Source organism: Bolinopsis microptera, chromosome 3 (genome assembly GCF_026151205.1).
Source record: "Bolinopsis microptera isolate Bmic1 chromosome 3, MBARI_Bmic_1.0, whole genome shotgun sequence".
NCBI classification, from domain to species: domain Eukaryota; kingdom Metazoa; phylum Ctenophora; class Tentaculata; order Lobata; family Bolinopsidae; genus Bolinopsis; species Bolinopsis microptera.
The window spans coordinates 3,914,586-3,931,969 of NC_087074.1; the positions used below are offsets into that span (position 1 = coordinate 3,914,586).

The window sequence follows — 17,384 nt, forward strand, 5'->3', positions numbered from 1 at the left end:
TTATGAGGTATGGACTTAAATGTTGGAAGCCTGGAGTTAAGATAATCTTGTAGAATTTGGTCTCTACTCTCGTCTCTCTATCACTGTATTCTTATTGTGTTGTACTTGAACTTTATTATTCGCTTCCGGCTGCGATTGATTGAATAGTACCTTGTTAGCTTGTTTGAAGATGTTGCTTATATAATAAGATTTTGCCCGATATGAATAGCTCCGACCTATGGTACTCATTTTATTGAAAATGATGCTTTACTGTGTCCTTTTAATAAACTGAATTTTTTGATTCAATTTTTGTATTTTCTAAATCGTGTATTTTGATGATTTGTTTGATGTTCGTGACTATGCAGCAGTTTGTTGACAATCCCAAGTATATTAGTAAAAGGTATAATTGGGTCGTAAGAAAATAAATCAATCCTGAATTGATAGAGATTTTGGGGCCAATCTACAATACATTGTAGATGCCCCATTATTCATTAATTACTAATTACTAATTAAATACGTCAATCAAGTAACAGATACTGGTAACTTGGACGTGAGATGATTTTGTAGTATTGCAATTAGTAAATTTGTATAATAACTAACACTTAGCGTGCAGCAACGTGGTTAGGATGAACTAGGGGCAGTCATTTCATGTTGCCTACTCTTTAATGTGTGGATAGTGTTGTAATTAGTTTAAACAAATTTTTTACGTTTACTGAGGTGGTACTCCCTTGTGGATGAAAAGCCGAAACTAGTGGAGTCAACGAGCGGGTCTCCTCGAGATAGGACATGCCTTCATGATCACCATTTATCATAATATTATGTAGAGCTACTGGCCCAGAGCCCTGGATTATATTGGGGCGATTGCAGTTTAATAACACCGGTACAGCTGACTTATCTATTTCTAACTCAACAGCGGGGGCTCATTATTACAAGTCATTACAGTTGGTTTCTGCTACTATAAGCTGTTTACTTGATCTTAGATAGATTTAACGAGTTATAACTTATCATATTATGATAAGTTATGACTCGTTAAATTTACGACCCAGTAAACAGCTTAACATTTTAAAATTGCTTTTTAACGGCCAATTCCCAATTTGTAACCAATTATGAATTACCTAACACCCTTCGTTCAAAAAGCGAGCACTACAGTTTTTTAGATGTACTATTGGTCCCTGCTACTAGTCTAATATATTAGTAAATCGTTAGTATCATTTTTCTAAGTTTGTGCGTCTAACGGCCCACATGGTCAGACTGGCGTCTGATGATGTACAAATGCAATATTAAATCATTGCTCATAAATGGGAGCATGCTGTGCAGTTGCCCTAAGAATGAGCACATGGTTTTAATTATCGTCCGCGTCAGCTTTAAGCCACTTGCAAACGCAATATATACCATATATTGCCGCGATTCCATTCACTACTTGCAGACACTGATTATAAAAATATAGGTACATTTTCTAATTAAATGCCTCTATTAATTTGAACTCTGTTATAACTTATAAGGTTATATCTGTTATATGTCACTCCTTCTGAAGAATATGTCAGAAAGAGAAGCAGCTTCAACACACGACCCTCCCTTGGATACCGGACAGCAAGTATTCTACACACTATTTACTTTGCTCTTGAGCTCAGTAGGAACGACAGTTAACGCTATCTCCCTCACATTCTTTCTCAAGCAGAGAACACAAAGTTTAGGAGATCGGATCCTGATCTTGTTAAACTCGCTGGATCTGATGGTGTGTGTGTTGACTTTTGTAGATGTGGTCTGTAGGAGTTGGCTTGAGGACAAAGTTTTTAATTCTAAGATTTTCTTCGCTATCTTGGACTCGCTTTATTACTTCGTGTGTAGTGAGAGCACCGCTTTTGCAACCTGCATACTCAGTGTAACCAGGGCCATATCTCTATCCTTCCCTTTCTATTCACTGAACAAGACAGCTGTTCTTTACACAACAATGCTGTACTTTGTGTACTTGTTTGGTAAGGAAACAACTTTTGTAGCGCTAAAAATATTGAACCCTGAATCAGAGATAGCTGACAACACTCATCTAATCTCACTGTGCTCATTGACTCTGTTTATCACTATCAGTCTCATCTCTAACTCAATCACCGGCTACAAACTCCTCTTTGCAAGTGAAGCCACTAATATTGAGACTGGGGCAAGTACTAAACGTGCAGGAGTAACCGTGTTTATCTTGTCATCTCTCTTCATCTTCTTCAACTTTCTCTACATTATAGCAGGAGTGGTATTCAGCACCAGCCTTGAAACTATAAAAGAGCAACATCCGAATGATCATAAGACCTTCATGATAGAGTCTGTGCTGCAGTTTTCTATCCCACTAAACTCCGCTTGCAATCCGATAATATATTTCATTAGAAAAGCTACCATGCGAGCTTATGTGAAGAGAATCTTTAGAAGTTCTGTGGAGTGTTGTGTGCGAGTTACTCCCGATAATGTTCGTGAAGACTGTGAGGAGCCGGCAGATCCAAGAAATGATACCACGTCCCATTTTTAAAATAAACTTTAGCTCAATTTCTGTTCTGTTAGAATAGCATATCTGTAGCTCCCGATCACAGTACGTTGAGTTCAAAATATTGTAATTATCATAATGTAGATCATAATGTAGATCATAATGTAGATCATAATGTAGATTCCGTTGTATTTTTCTTAGAATTATTGCTGTAATATATTTTAATTTGCTTTGTAAATACTGTATTCTCCTAACAGGACTTTCGAAAATTGCAAATTATGAATTATCATGGCGAAAGTTATCAATATTTTCGCCAAGGCCAAAACCCGAGAGTGGTGATGAAATACTAAAAACTAAACTAGAATGCGGATGTGGAGCTAACCTGTTCCCCCTCTCTGCAATGTCCAGTAGTGTTAGGTGTCCAGACGTGAGTGGGGAGTCTCCGACTACGTTGAGACAGATTGTTTCCCAACCATTTCACCAACTCCACCAGCAGTTTCATCGCCTGAGTCAGTAAACTACAATTACTCGAGAAGAATGCTGCATACCTCAGTATTACATGGTATTTGCTAGTTATTTTATATAAAAAAATGTTATTCTGTCAAAGTGTCAAGCTCTCAACTTAATAATTAATTAAATTAAGCAAATGATGTAGATCTTTAAAATATAGATTACCTGGACAGGAGAACAGTTAACATTGAACTTATCAATGATAAGAGAGATAAGAGACACAAGTGTCTCGTCACCCCATTCTATGACACTGATAACGATAGTATGGAAGTTATCTGGTACTCTAATCTCGGGTAGTTTAATCAAGAAGATAAGACAACGTTCTATAATGTCACCCCTCATTCTCTTCTTCTCCTGAGGCGCATTGTTATTAGGACCATATCTAATAATAAAAGGTACCTATTTTGGACTGACATGCAAGTAAATAGTATTTTGGATGCTGCCGTCTACAACTCTACAACTGCATTTGGACGAATTTTATATTAACAAAATGTACTATAAAACTTAATTACGGCATTTAATTAAAGTGAAAGTATTGATTTAAAGTGAAAATACCCTATCAATAAGACTGATAAGAGAGTCTGATATGTACATGACACTGGACTTGCTGCTGTGTTGAGAAGAGATACAGAGATCCAGAGCACTAGTACACACACTCTCATCCTCGCTGGATAAACACTCCAGAATGTAGTCCAGTAGGTTGTGCTGCGGAGGGAGTGGTTACTTGGGGGAGTCGAGAATATATGGAAATATTGTTTTTAATATAGATTACATGAAATATAATGCTCTTGATGATAGGACCTTGCTTCTGTTTTTTATCTACATAATTGATAAATAAGTTCTTTAGAAATGATTGTTTGCCTTAATTGTAAGAAAGTATATGTACCTGAGTAATAAGCTGGGGAGTGTCCAGGAGTTTCAGTAAAGATAAAGCGGAGGAAATAACTTCACTTGACTTAGTGTAGGCCAGTGCGTGTTTTATTCCTTGTAACAGTTTACCTGTAGGGTAGGATGGAGTGTTATGGGCTTTGGATACTAACAAGAAAGACACATACCTATATTATGTTCTATTCTTTTATTTAAGCGAAGCGTGAAAAGCGGAGGTGTTTAGTTCTATTAATAAATATATTCGGTCGTAGAGATAACGAATTTAAAAAGAAACAAAAGAATAAAAAGGACAATAGCTTCAAAAGGATAAAATATACAATGAAAAATACCGACCACTTGTTAAATATCGCTGGGAACACCTAATTCAATTGGAAGGTTAAATCTTCTGGAACCCCAGCTGGACAGATATATAAGTTCATTTCTAGAACTGGAGAGAACCCTACTCAGTATTCACCATGTTAGTTATCATTACGTGCGCTCTTGCTCTTCTAACCACTATCAGTGCTGATGTGCGCAGTGATGCGCTGACAAAGCACAACGCATACCGAGCTAAGCATGGTGCACCACCCATGGCTTGGCACAGTGGAGCCGCAGCCCATGCTCAGGAACATTGCGACTATTTGGCCAGAACTGGACAGTTTTCTCACAGCAAAAGTAGATACGGTAAGGGGATTTATCTTACATCACTGATACTTCACTTAACTTGTTTTTTAACATTTTATAATCATGCGACCAGTTCACTGTTCAGTGTTTGTGTGCGGCTTAATTCGAATCACAATCTATTTTCTGACTGACAAATTTAAATTTCCAGGAGAGAACCTGTACGGTGGGTGGGGAAGCAGAGGAAGTAAGATTGGAGCAGCTGTTGACCTCTGGTACAATGAGGTGAAATACTACAACTACAGTAACGGGGGCTTCAGCATGAGTAAGTCTTGAACGTCCTGATCCTCGGAGGTTCCTACTCTTGACTTAATAACAGCATTAGCAGCCTGTATTTAATCATTCAGGTGTTCAAGGTGCAACTTGTTCACAGATTTAAAGTCCCATTACATTGACTGAATTTCTCCCACTTTTCAGGGACGGGACATTTTACACAAGTAGTCTGGAAGAGTTCCACTGGACTAGGATGCGCTGAAGCTAAGAAGGAAGCAGAACAGTGGTCTGCTGCAACTACTCCCCACCTGGCAACTACAGAGGTCGATTCCAGGAGAACGTCCTTCCTCCCAGAGTATAGACTTGAAACTGCTTCAGCTTTTTAAAAACCCCGAATTTGTGAAGAAAAACGCTGGGGTGACCCGTATTTCTCTAGCAAAGTGTTTAAATAACCTCAATGACTAATATTTATACCAGCTTTTTGAACTTCTTTAAAGATATATTACTTCTTAGCATCATAGCCACATAATTATCTTCGCGGGGATTAGTTATGACAGCACACATTTCTAAATCTTACCTTGACTGATAATAGCGGCTTTGTGCTTGTTGGCGAAGGTTTCATGAGACAGTAAACTGTGTATTAGAAACATTGATTGAGCAACAGTAGTTGTGGAGGACAGGAGTTTGATGGTGTTGTGGATCAACTTCACTAGTCGCAACTCCGATATAACCCTGCAAAATTGAAAATTAGTATTTGTGCATTATCTTGGATTTTGTTTTCTAGAGTTAATAGGTACTGTGAAAAAAACTTGTTTTTTACTTCTCCAAATTCAATTTCTTTGGACGCACAAAGATCTATATCTAAAGTTACTCCCTTGTAAATGCAGATAATTTAGATATGGAGTCGCGGGTGACCGACAACTGAACCCAACGATCAGATTATCCACTTAGTCGCTTACTGATGTAAAGGGGAGTAAGAGTTGAAGTGAAGGAGGAATGTGAGGATAACATTCTGGATCAGCTCTCCGGAGGGTCTCAGAGAGTCGCACATGTTGTCCACTAGCTTGTTTCTTATCACCTCGTTCCGTAACTCCAAACTGATGGACAAGACATCAATTTAGATCTTGTCATAATATATTTGAACAACAAAACGTTCACTACAAGAAAGCTTCAACTTGTTAATAAACAACAATTTGTTTACATAAAAACAGAAACTTACTTTGCAGTTATGAGTTGAGATAGAGTTCTAGCGAGGAGGCCAGCAACTTTGGGGTTGTTAGACTGCTCGTAGAACCTCCTGCTCACTTCCTCCAGAATATTGATAGAGTGAGAGTGTACCGTGCAAGGTATGTGCTTCTCTAACAGTAGCAAACTCTCGATACCTGCCGGAATATAATTAAGTCGAACAACTAAACAATTAATGAAGTTTTAATTGGACAAGCACATCCATACATCCATTAGAAGTGACTCTCGGGTAGGGGGAGGGGACCACTCGGGTCTCTCAGGAGTTTATAATACTGCACTACTACTAGCAACAAATATTCTAATTTCCAGAGTTAATGATTCCAATATGATCACATACCGATATCATCTTGAGTGTGCGCTAAAGCTGAAATCAAGATCTTGCTGAGGCTTCTAGACAAGTCACAGTCGTGTAGCATTACTTTCAATTCATCCGAAGTCCTGAACAGATGAACGGTTACAATAAAATCGGAAGAGTTACTAAGAAACATGAAAATCGAACTATCTAGTAAAAATACATATTAAGAGAAGCCCAATGGCCAAAAGATAGAACTTACCTTAGAAGATGGTGTATCTCGCTTAGAAGAGATTTTTTCTTTGACACGGGAGTCCGGTGGCCGTCCAACAAGAACACCAGACATGCCATACATTCCTCGCCCCATCTCCCTTAACAGTGTGTTGTCTTATAGTTTAATATTCATTTTATATGTTTATTGGGAATTTGATCTCAATCTAGAAATGGAGTATATCAAATTTTACATAGTTAAGAACCAATCAAATTTTAATTCATCAGTTATCATTAAAACTGGTTTATAGAACGGATAATTGGTTTCCAAAACATTTGTTTTTATAAACATTTGATTTTATAACGTGAAGGAAAGGTGAATGTTGCGTGAACCTGATAGAGTCCACTTTCTGCTGTGTTTGTAGTGGTCAGTAGTCTGCAAGATGTCAGGCATTGTGAGTGTAAAGCTCGTGTAAAGCTCGTGTAAAGCTCGTGCGAAGCTCAGGTAAAGACCGTGTGAAGTTCGGGTGACATGGAATTGTTACATCCTGATCGTGAATTAGGGAATGTAAAGACTTTTTTGCTATAATTTGATGAATTGAGTGAGATTGAATAAATCAGATTTCTACACTTCTACACCTGATATTATAGTGTTCAATAATATTCAAGCAAGAGTTGTCGCAGCAATAGGTTCATTGGCTGTTTCACGGTCGAATGACACTTGAAAGTGACTTTGTGGTTAAGCGTGTATTGTGCCGCCCTCTGATTTAGTCAGGTAATAATGCAACAGATGGGATAATTATATATACAAAGGGTACTGGGCTGCTCTGTAACCGACTGCTTTTTTATCTATAAATTCATGATGTTATCCCCATCTCTTTAACTAATTCCTTATAAATCATCGCCTCACTTTCCATCTCCATCTCACTCCTTATCTCACTAGTGGTACTATCTACTCTCTCGATCTCTCCGTAAATATCATCATTGTTAGCAAAGTCACCAGCCTGCCGAGGCATCAAGTGAATGTGGACATGGTGGACTGATTGACCAGCGTCAACTCCATCTTGGACTACCAGAGTTAGGCTTTCTGTCTTGTAGTGTGTTTTAAGTAGGGATGCCAGTTGCTGTGCTCCTGAAAAGAAGAGGGAGAGTCAGAAACTAAAAACTATTTCATCTAGGTAGATTATCAAGTTAAAGTAAAAAGAGAACGATATGGTGACAATATTGTCCACATTATGTATAGTAAGATGCAGGGTAATATTTGACCGATAAAAAATTCTTAATAACAACAACAAAAACAAACCTTTGAAGAGGTCCACATTCTCTTCAGGAGAGAGATTGGTAAAAGAAGGTACAATTCTTTTAGGAGATACCAAGACATGACCAGGTAATACAGGCTTAATGTTGACAAACGCAAAACTGAGCTTGCTTTCCCAGAACACACAACTCTGCTGGATTACATGCTGCCCAAACTTTAGCATGTTCGTTCTCATGAGTTATGCACTGGTAGTTGTTACTAGATTCAATGGAATTAGATTTCAGTTCCTCGAAGATCTGCACAATCTTTGGTTCAGATACGATACAGTGAACTGAGTAGTTTAAGTAGCTGTCACGTGACAGCTGTTGTTTTCTATAAATAGTTAAGAACTTCGTCCTTTTGCTTTCAGTTTCTTACCAAACCTTTTTACACTATGACTAAAGCATGCTTTGGTGAGTTAAATTTCAGGTATGTATGAGAATATAATGTCCAAATTAGGGTGAAAATATATAGTTTGTGATAAAACTGAAAATAAAATTTCTAAGACTAAGACGAACTAGTAAATAAATAAAACATCGTTGACATCAACTTGATAAAAAATCTATATAAAACTTTAAATTACACAGTAATTTAAATAATCACTGTCCTGTGCAAGCAGGCACTGACTTTCAGATACCTTAGATTAATTATAAGGGTCACACACTATGCAAATAGCAAATTATAGACTATTTCATCTTCTGGGAGAAACGTTTGACCAGCAATCTATAATACTTAATGGCCAAAACATCCTCAAGGCTCAAGTTCTAGATTTTACGTTTTTATTTTATCGATTTGTTTATTCAATAGAAACAATAAATTAGTCCCTCCTTATTCACAAATTAAGTCTCCTTCACTACACCCACTTTAGCGGAACGTATAGATCTAGAATGCAGCACGTACCCAGACTGGATAACATTCATCACGGTGCCAGGTGTCTGGGTCGGGTCCGGTACTTGGAACATAGCCTCGTGGTACACTGGGTCAAATTCCTCGCCCAGCGGTATTATCTTTACCAGGTTGTGTCGCTTAAAAACCTGAATATTTAACGTTATCAAATTATTGACCACTTATTGAATTTTGTCTACAGACCAAAATAAGGTGTCTACAAATCAAAATTATAGGATAGTTGATTTAGCGAAAGCTGCTAGAAAACATGCACTAAAACTATCATATTTCAGATAGAAGAGAGAATGAAGCTGGAAATGACAGACCTGATGAAGTTGACTGTGTGTTAGAGACACCCCCTCATACAAGTTAGCTAACACTTTGCTGCTTCTCTCTGATTCAGGTACACTCTCAAGAGCTTTCTCCAAAACGTCTGATACGGGCAACATGTCCTGAAGGGTGTCCGGTCGGAATAAAATATAAATACAATCACAATATTAGTCCTCTTATTATTTTCTTAATCTATAGAATCTGAACAAAGGTTTTATTTAAGAATATATGAGAACAATTTGATCATACTGTATAGGGAAAATAGCTACCTTTGCGAAAGATTGGATAGAAAAGATTTTCGAATTCTCCAATTCTTTTTTGGCTCTATTTCTAACATTTTCTCCATCAGCCAAAGCTCTAAGGTATTTATTTTTCAGATCTGTCAAAAGTTCTTTCTCGGTAGCCAGCTTGGCTTGAAGAGCTGCTATCTCTACATCTTTTAAAGCCAATGGATCTTCTGCATCACCTTCAGGGACCACCTTCTCTGTAGTCTCACTTTCAGCTGACTGAGATGACAGCTTGGAGACCCTGGAGCATATTACATTCTGATATGCTAATCTCGATCTGGCTACCCTCACGATAGTGTGCATCCTACCCTGGGGATATAAGTGTTCTAGGTAATGATAAGATCCAAAGTAGTATAATGGTACATATATCTAAAGGAATATTATATATAACTTATAGGTTTATCCAGATTAAGTATCAAAGTCAAACAAACTGAAAAAATTACAGCACTGAAATTGAAAAACATAAGTCTAACTTTACACAATAAAATACATCAAACTAATATGTTAAGGCCACAGGGGGGGTCCGAGGTCAATTTTGAGATTTTGAGATATGTTGTAGAGCTCGATCTAAATTTTCAAATGCTTTTGTCCTTACCGAAAACAAAGTTTCCTATTTGAAGATATCGCGCGTTAAATTTTGAGGTTTACCTGTAATTCTATTGTAAATGAAAACTTTAAATGCAATTGTGTTCAAAATCTATCTTCTTTTTTAGTTTATGACTTAGAACCTTGTAACTTGGCAACAATGTTCTTAAAGGTATTTTGAGTTTTTGTTATGTAACGATTTATGATATCTTGCTCCAAAGCTGAGATATGAGGTTAACCATGAGTGAGAATTACAAAATTTACAAAATTTAAAATGGTTAACCTCATAAAAAGAGTTAGGAGCAAAATTACAACAATCGTTACATAACAAACTTTTAAATTTATGTCAGGAACATAAGTTCCAAATTTGAGGTGAAATGGATAAAAGCTCTAGAAGAAGATAGGTTTTTGAGGTGGTCAATAAATTGTTCAGGAGAGTCAAAAGACCATGATTCTGAGAAAATATGTTAACCTCAATTTTCCAACAAATAAAGGACATATAATAGTTCTGTTCACATTGGATGGCCAATTGATACCCATTGATAAGTTTAACTTGTGATGAGAGCAACAAAATGTTAAGAACTGGTTATTTATGAGGTTAACTGATTAAAAAGGCAATAGTTAACCTCTATTTTACGACAAACTAGTCGCTCTGGGGGGCTAAGGGTGGTGTGCAAGCGTCAGATAGTACGTGGTCTGCCAACTGGCAAAAAACTTTTTTTCGACCTCGGACCCCCCCCCCCCTGTGGCCTTAACCCAGGTGAATAGAAACCAATATTGCATTTTAAAAATTTAGAATCAAATTTTATCTGTTATGTTTATCGACATTCATTGTGGTAATGTCAACTTTATTTGATATTTATAAGTTAGAACTTTAAAACAAGTAATATTGCGACTCTTTAATCTAAAAATGTGATAATCAAGAAGTTAAGCTTAGCAAAAAATGAAAATTAAGTACCCCAGCTACATTAATCAGAAGCTAGAATAAAACAACAATTACAGTAATTGTATTATGTAGTGGCAAACAATTTCATCAGGCCCATCCAAAATCCAATGATTTCTTTACTGGTTATCTTACTCTCTCCATAAACTCGATCCACAAATGTGATCGGAACTTCTTCCACTGAAAAACCATGTTGCTTTGCTCTAACTATGATTTCCATCTGAAAAACATATCCTTTAGAAATACATGATAATACAAGCTGCTCCAAAACTTCTTTCTTGTACAACCTGAAACTTCCAGTGACATCTGAACAGCCTGGCATCAGCATTATTTGAGTCAGGAAGTTTGCTGTACAACTGATAAGCTTACGAGTGAAGTCCCATCCAAATACTCCACCTCCTTCTCTGTATCTAGTACCAGTCACAATGTCACTGCCGGTCTTCTCCTGAAGATCAATAAACTGCTTTATGAACTTGGGATGGTGAGACATGTCTGCATCTAAGATTATGACGAAATCTCCAGTTGCTGATTTCAATCCATGAATGTATGCGGTGCCAAGACCAAGTTTGCCAGGACGTGGCCGCAGCAATATTTTGTCTTCCCCATACACGTTTTGCAGTTGTTTGGCTACTTCAATTGTACCATCAGGAGAGTTATCATCAATCACGATTATTTCATAGTCGAGACTATTCTTTTTAAACTCCCTTACAAGAAGATAGACAATAATTGGCAAATTGTCTATTTCATTATAAGTTGGCAACAATACGGAATACTTTACCATTACCTGGAACATGAGAAGAGTTTAATATATCGATTGTGATTTAAACAGAAAACAATTTTTATATATTGATATTTTTGCAATTTATTCTCAAATCAAACATAGCATCTAAGGCCACATCAGAAATATCAAGAATACATTTGAGGCAAAAGATTTGATACATCACATATTATTGTAGTTGTCAAAATGTGGCATTATAAATGTGATTCAAATACTTTAAAGCTATAGATCAGATTGAGGATGGGTTAAACAGATAAACACAATTTGGTGAGCAGGGCAGTAGTTATCATTTTGTCAGACCATACTAAAATAATTAAAATCTTGAGACTTACAGTGTAACTTACATTACACTCTGGGTTTTATGTCATATGCAGCAGCTGCCTCTACTGTCCTTTCTTTTATTTTGCGATCTAACAGCACCTGCATATCTTTACAACCTTGAATAGTTTGTTTCACCACTTTATCTAAATGGTCATTATGAAGTCTGTTGTCAAGTTGCAATTGAACAATCTGTTCTGATTTAGGCATAACTGCTAACATAAATAGAGGTCCTCTTGAAGATTCTTCTAGATGATTGATATCTAATAGTGCAGTATCTTGGTAAACTGTTGCAGCACACGCACAAACATAATCCTTCATAGGAATACCAGCATTGATTAATGCGAGCGTAGTTGCATTTATTGCAACACAACGCTCACCTCCATCACTCTGCAATACTTGAACAAAAATGTCAATCTGGGACTTAGGGAATTTTTCTAACAATATAGCTGCTTCAAAAGTGTTTTGAATCATGACACTGACTTCAGTGGACTTCTTATCAGTTACCATCTTCCGCATACGAACACCAGAACTGAATGTTGCTTTGTTGTAAGAACAAGAGATTATTGCTCGATCGTTAGTCCTTTTAGCACGGTTTTCACATTCTCTTGGACCATACACTGTGACAAGTACCTTAGTGTATCCTTGTTCGACAATTGCTGAACCATCTGCATCTTGAGCAATGCCAACTTCACATTTCAATTTTCTCATTTCGTGTGGACGCCTGCCATCACACCGTAATCCCTCAGGTGATAATATTTCTGACATTTAGTTTTAGAGCTGTGGAGAAAATGATAAATTAGGTACTTCAACTCACATCAGATTATTTATATTTTAACAGAAAAGTAAAAACAGATTTTAAAATTTCGTTAACTCAATTCTTCACAATTCAAAATGATTGGTGAACTAACTAAGGGACACAGATGGGTTGAGCTGGTTTGTTTTGCATACAGTTCTTAATCTGGTTGTAATCTGGATAACCATAAATATGAATCGATACTACCCCAGGATAATAAGGATAAAATGTTCCTTTATTTTACAGGAGACTTTCCTTAATGATGTCTTGTCTCAGCATTCTCGTCTCAGCAGTACTTAAGGTACCGACACAAAGGCATGGTGGCATCAAGGTCAAGTTCGGAGACAACCTGTACATAAAATCAGTCACTAATTACACTCATTTCACTGCCATAAACGGTAAAATTAATTATAATTCCTCTGACAGTCCAAGGGGTACAGGCTCTTCAGATATTATACTCCTAACCTTTCTATAATGATATCTGGGTTCAAAATTTAAATAACTCAACCTTGGTGGAGACAGTGGCCACCTGAAAATTACAAAAATAAAGGAGCTGTAAATCACTTATGAAAAAAATATTTACTCCAAATTTCACAATTTAAAGTTATGTAAGACAGGTGGGTACTCAAAAAGTGCCGGTTGAGCAGGTTTGTCTGCTCAACACAGGTGGAGCAGCTCACTGACTACATGAGCTAATATAAGTGACTAGAACTAACCCTCTCATGCTTTTTAATTGCTCCAAAGTCCTAATATTTAATATTATGGGTTATACCAATCATATTTCATAGAATAGGATCCTCAGAATCGGCTCAACCGAGGTGGAGACAGCATAACATGCAGTTCAAAATCTGTTATTCTGTAGTTTAGGAGCTGTAGAGTGACTGTGGCAGTCCATTTGCAATACCAATGATTCTAAATCATCTACCAACTCATATTACAAGGCATCCTTACTGAAAAGTACACTCAACATAGGTGGAGACTCAAATTTGGCAAATTTGGGCGTAAATTTGACCTCAGAAGTCAAGGTTCTCCACCGCGGTTGAGTGGTTGATGGCTAGTTTGATGAGTTGTATACATGCTAAAGGATCACCCAATGTTATTTCTTCCAGAAATCAACTGCCAAAGCTCAACTCAACCCGGTGGGGCCAGTTTTAATGCATTTTTAATGTTTTAATGTTTAATCAACAATTTCTCCACCTTGTTGAGCACCTTTTCACAACTTTGATAGTTTTTTCATTTGCTAGAACACTTTGCTTTAAGACAGAAGGGGTAACAGTTTTATGATCCCCTACAGTAGCAGTTAACAGAGCAGATTAGAATTAGTGATAAAATCAATGAATTTAGGCATGTTTGACAGGCTTTTTACTGTAAAGATCTCCACCCTGTTGAGCGTCAATGGAAAAAACAAAATTTAACGGGAAGTAGAAAAGGCCGAGACGCAACTTTCTAGCTAACCTAGAACTCTCTAAACCTTTCTCCACCCCCGGTTGAGCAGCTTTGAAAAGTGCATTTAATTTCTCCACCTCGGTTGAGCACTTAAATAAAATATTGATAAAACCATCAGATTGCAAATTTGATGTAGTTTGTGTTACCAATAACCTTTTCCACCTTAATCAAAAGTTTCATCAACCAGAGCCAGTCTCCACCTTAAATCTCCACCTTTTAAGGGTTTGTTTAATACCACCTGTATCTGCTCAACCGTTCAACCTTTTAATTTTTTTTTTACTCAGAGAAAGTCCTGAAAAATGTCTTGTCAGCCATATAATCAGGGAGTTTCAGTCTGTTTTGAGCTGGCTCCACCACACACTTCTAAAAAAGTAAAAAATGTACAGGTTGTCTCCGAACTTGACCTCAACTGTTAAGACACTCAGCTCAGTGGATTTAATATGTATAGAAGTATTCATCAACTGTGGAACGAGTATTTCAGATGAAATAATCAGTGTAGCAAGGGCAGGCCATTAGGACACAAATGTCTTCAGTTCTGACGAAAAATTGTTACTTATGAAATAATTTTGATACTTGAGACTACACTTAAAGGATTCGATCACAATAATAAACCTGATGAACCCGCCGGACTGTCATCTATTCCTTTTGTACAATAACAACAATAAATGCACAGGTGTGCACTGCCACGAAAACAATCCAGCATACAAGAAAACCATGGAAAAGCAATCCATATTTATATTCTAAACCCTGCAAACCTTTCAACTAATAAAAGGAAAAAAATTGTTCAAACGATATACACAGATAATTTCAACAATGGTAATTGTCTAGCTGTAAGGTTAGACACCCTCGAAAATGAAGAGACCAACACAATAAATTTAATTTAATAAACACGGTAGAGATTTTTTAAAAACCAGTGTAGAAAATAAAACCCTTTGTAATATATAAAACAGTCATTTAAAAGTGACATACCACAAATTTACTTTACAACAACCAGCGGTTCGGTCCCTCGCCCATCAGACACTCCGCGAATTTTCATGATTGTGCACAATTGACACCCAGCCTCTTTCAGAGTTCAGAGTTGGTGATGCTCCAGCACTTGAAGATGACAGGTTTTGTCAGGTTCAGGCCCCTTTAGTGCAATTAATCCCTGAGCTCGACTCAATGTCTGCAAGGAAAACTGAATTTCAGGAATAAATCAAGTGGGGCGAGAGGATTGTGATTTTCAAGGTACTGGTGCTCACAAATCGTGATCTTGAAACTAAACTTTGCTATTTGACCGTTATATTTAAACCTTGGAGGACTTCGCCGCTTCGACGCGCTGCGCGAACTAACATTCTTGCTTCGCATCGTCGATCGTTGCTTTGCTTCGCAAAGCAACGATCCCGATGAGTTGACATCGTCAATCAAATTAAAACCACGTCATTTGAAAATTTAAGACTGCGCTAACCAAAAGTGCAACCAAATAAAATGTGAATTGCCGAAAACCCTCAGATTAAGGTTTTGGATGAATGTTCAAAAAAATTAAATATGGCAGAGTTGAGAGTAATTAAGAAACTGGCAATATTTAGTAAAATATGAAATTGTATGATCTGTAACAACTGCGCCGCGCATTTTGAATTTGAAATAGTGGACGACAAAATTAACTTATAGTTGGCGCTCTACTAAATCGCTCGCCCAAATTTCAAATAAATTCTTGTGTTTATGTAAAACCGTTTTGTACGGCTGCAAAACCATAAAAACCATAAAAGTCACGTAAAATTTTTTGCGAGCGAATTAGTAAAAGCCAATAGTTGAATATATATCCGGTTGAAAGAGACAAAGAAAGTATTAAATTAATACATTTTAATACAAAATACTTTTAACACTAATATATAACAAATAATTTAAGCCTGAAGATGGCGTTGACGTCAAAAATTGTCCTAGATTCCTAATATAACTTTTTGTTTTATCTGTCATTGTCTCGAATATATATCCAACTATTATATCCAACTAATATATCAGTATTTTAATCATGAAACTAATAAACAGCGAATTGATTGACGGTGTCAACCTTAATTGACGTTGTCAATTCATGGCAGCTCGGCGCGGCACGGCACAGTAGCGCGGCACAGTAGCGCATCTCACCAATCTAGCCATGTCGCTGTGAGAAGCCTCATTGAGTGCGCGGCGCGGCACAGTAACGCATCGCGCTACAAGTGTCAACCCATCGATATCGATGCGAAGCAAAAATGCTAGTTTGCGCGGCGCGTCGAAGCGGCGAAGTCCTCCAAACAGCTAGCGAACTACTCCATGCATCATTTGACAAAATAATTAGCCAGCGAACCATAGATGAAAAATAAGTTTGTTTGCGTGTTGAATAGCTTTAAGAAACCTTACCGACCGCGGTTATGCTTTAACCAAAGCCCTCTCGCTTGAATTAATGTGCGTCGTTCGACCGCCGAAGCCCGACTAGGTCGGCGGTCGCATATAATTTATACTGCGCCCGCCTCCCTTTACTTGTGAAACAAGCGCGCCTGCAGTGGCGCGAAAGCTTGATCCACGATCATGGACGTCGACGGATGTTACTCGTCTAAATTTCTTCGAAGTAGCGCGCGCCGCTTTATTCTACACTTGCCCGATGGCAAGTGCTACGAAGTAGCGCGCGCCGGGCCTGATCATTAACAATGGTCAACGATCAACGATGTCAATCCTTCCTTTACTTGGCCGCGCTCAGCCTGTCATTCCGCCGAATCTCTATTATGAACATGAGGTCCCCAAATAAATCTTTCCTAGCTCGGTGAGGCCCAGTGGTGCATCTTGCCGATCTACGGATGCGAGAATATGCGCGGTGCGGCCCAGTGCAGTAGTGCATAGTGCTACAACGCGAAAGCACATAGTTAGATGAATATGTACTGTGTATTGGTTTTAATTTATAGTTTATTATCGGATGTTTATTTATATTTATCATAATATTAATTATATTCATTATAATGCATTGTAGCGCGATGCACTACTGGGTCGCGCGCGCATCAAATAATGCTTCTCGCAACCAATCGGTAGATCGGCGAGATGCACCACTGTGCCTCACCGAGCTGCGAAGGATTGACATCGTGAATCAATATAATGCATAATGGCAATAAAATTTAAATTTCCTTATAAATATATAAATTCAATACAATTTAATCATTAATGTTTTTTATTGCATGATAGCTAGCGCAATGCACTACTTTGTAAATTAATAACTTACAAAGACGCGCACCAAGTTGGACTCATGTC

The 17,384-nt window shown here is 37.5% G+C and overlaps 6 protein-coding genes across 6 annotated transcripts in view; 1 reads left to right on the forward strand and 5 right to left on the reverse strand.

The window, feature by feature from the left end:
- LOC134812165 (uncharacterized) overlaps positions 1 to 14,797 on the reverse strand; it is a 31,904-nt gene extending 17,107 nt beyond the window's left edge. The window contains exons 1-11 of the mRNA XM_063819404.1: positions 14,787 to 14,797; positions 6,858 to 7,012; positions 6,517 to 6,625; positions 6,300 to 6,400; positions 5,937 to 6,099; positions 5,677 to 5,814; positions 5,295 to 5,449; positions 3,843 to 3,955; positions 3,512 to 3,661; positions 3,122 to 3,310; positions 2,829 to 2,951 (exon numbers count right to left, since the gene is read on the reverse strand). Of these exons, the coding sequence (XP_063675474.1) occupies positions 2,829 to 2,951; positions 3,122 to 3,310; positions 3,512 to 3,661; positions 3,843 to 3,955; positions 5,295 to 5,449; positions 5,677 to 5,814; positions 5,937 to 6,099; positions 6,300 to 6,400; positions 6,517 to 6,625; positions 6,858 to 6,918 (1,302 nt within the window). The 5' untranslated portion in view covers positions 6,919 to 7,012; positions 14,787 to 14,797. The remainder of the gene's footprint in view (positions 1 to 2,828; positions 2,952 to 3,121; positions 3,311 to 3,511; positions 3,662 to 3,842; positions 3,956 to 5,294; positions 5,450 to 5,676; positions 5,815 to 5,936; positions 6,100 to 6,299; positions 6,401 to 6,516; positions 6,626 to 6,857; positions 7,013 to 14,786) is intronic.
- On the forward strand, positions 4,274 to 5,287 carry LOC134812170 (uncharacterized). Its single transcript, XM_063819408.1, is given in 4 exon segments — positions 4,274 to 4,507; positions 4,656 to 4,769; positions 4,922 to 4,984; positions 4,987 to 5,287. Coding segments are annotated over 4 exon segments (477 nt in total). The 5' UTR covers positions 4,274 to 4,299; the 3' UTR covers positions 5,079 to 5,287.
- Positions 7,322 to 7,945, reverse strand: LOC134812549 (bis(5'-adenosyl)-triphosphatase-like). The gene is made up of 2 exons (XM_063820032.1): positions 7,768 to 7,945; positions 7,322 to 7,596 (listed from the first exon to the last, which is right to left on the reverse strand). The coding sequence occupies exons 1-2, from the start codon at positions 7,943 to 7,945 to the stop codon at positions 7,322 to 7,324; spliced, it is 453 nt and encodes a 150-aa protein (XP_063676102.1).
- On the reverse strand, positions 8,307 to 9,603 carry LOC134812169 (grpE protein homolog, mitochondrial-like). Its single transcript, XM_063819407.1, has 3 exons — positions 9,246 to 9,603; positions 8,973 to 9,098; positions 8,307 to 8,795 (listed from the first exon to the last, which is right to left on the reverse strand). Exons 1-3 carry the CDS (start codon positions 9,564 to 9,566, stop codon positions 8,601 to 8,603), a joined length of 642 nt encoding a protein of 213 aa, XP_063675477.1. The 5' UTR covers positions 9,567 to 9,603; the 3' UTR covers positions 8,307 to 8,600.
- LOC134812171 (dolichol-phosphate mannosyltransferase subunit 1-like) lies at positions 10,654 to 11,572 on the reverse strand. Its single transcript, XM_063819409.1, has one exon. It carries the CDS (start codon positions 11,570 to 11,572, stop codon positions 10,859 to 10,861), a length of 714 nt encoding a protein of 237 aa, XP_063675479.1. The 3' UTR covers positions 10,654 to 10,858.
- Positions 11,820 to 15,119, reverse strand: LOC134812167 (exosome complex component RRP41-like). The gene is made up of 2 exons (XM_063819406.1): positions 15,099 to 15,119; positions 11,820 to 12,667 (listed from the first exon to the last, which is right to left on the reverse strand). The coding sequence occupies exon 2, from the start codon at positions 12,653 to 12,655 to the stop codon at positions 11,915 to 11,917; it is 741 nt and encodes a 246-aa protein (XP_063675476.1). The 5' UTR covers positions 12,656 to 12,667; positions 15,099 to 15,119; the 3' UTR covers positions 11,820 to 11,914.
- Positions 15,120 to 17,384: the final 2,265 nt, after the last annotated feature.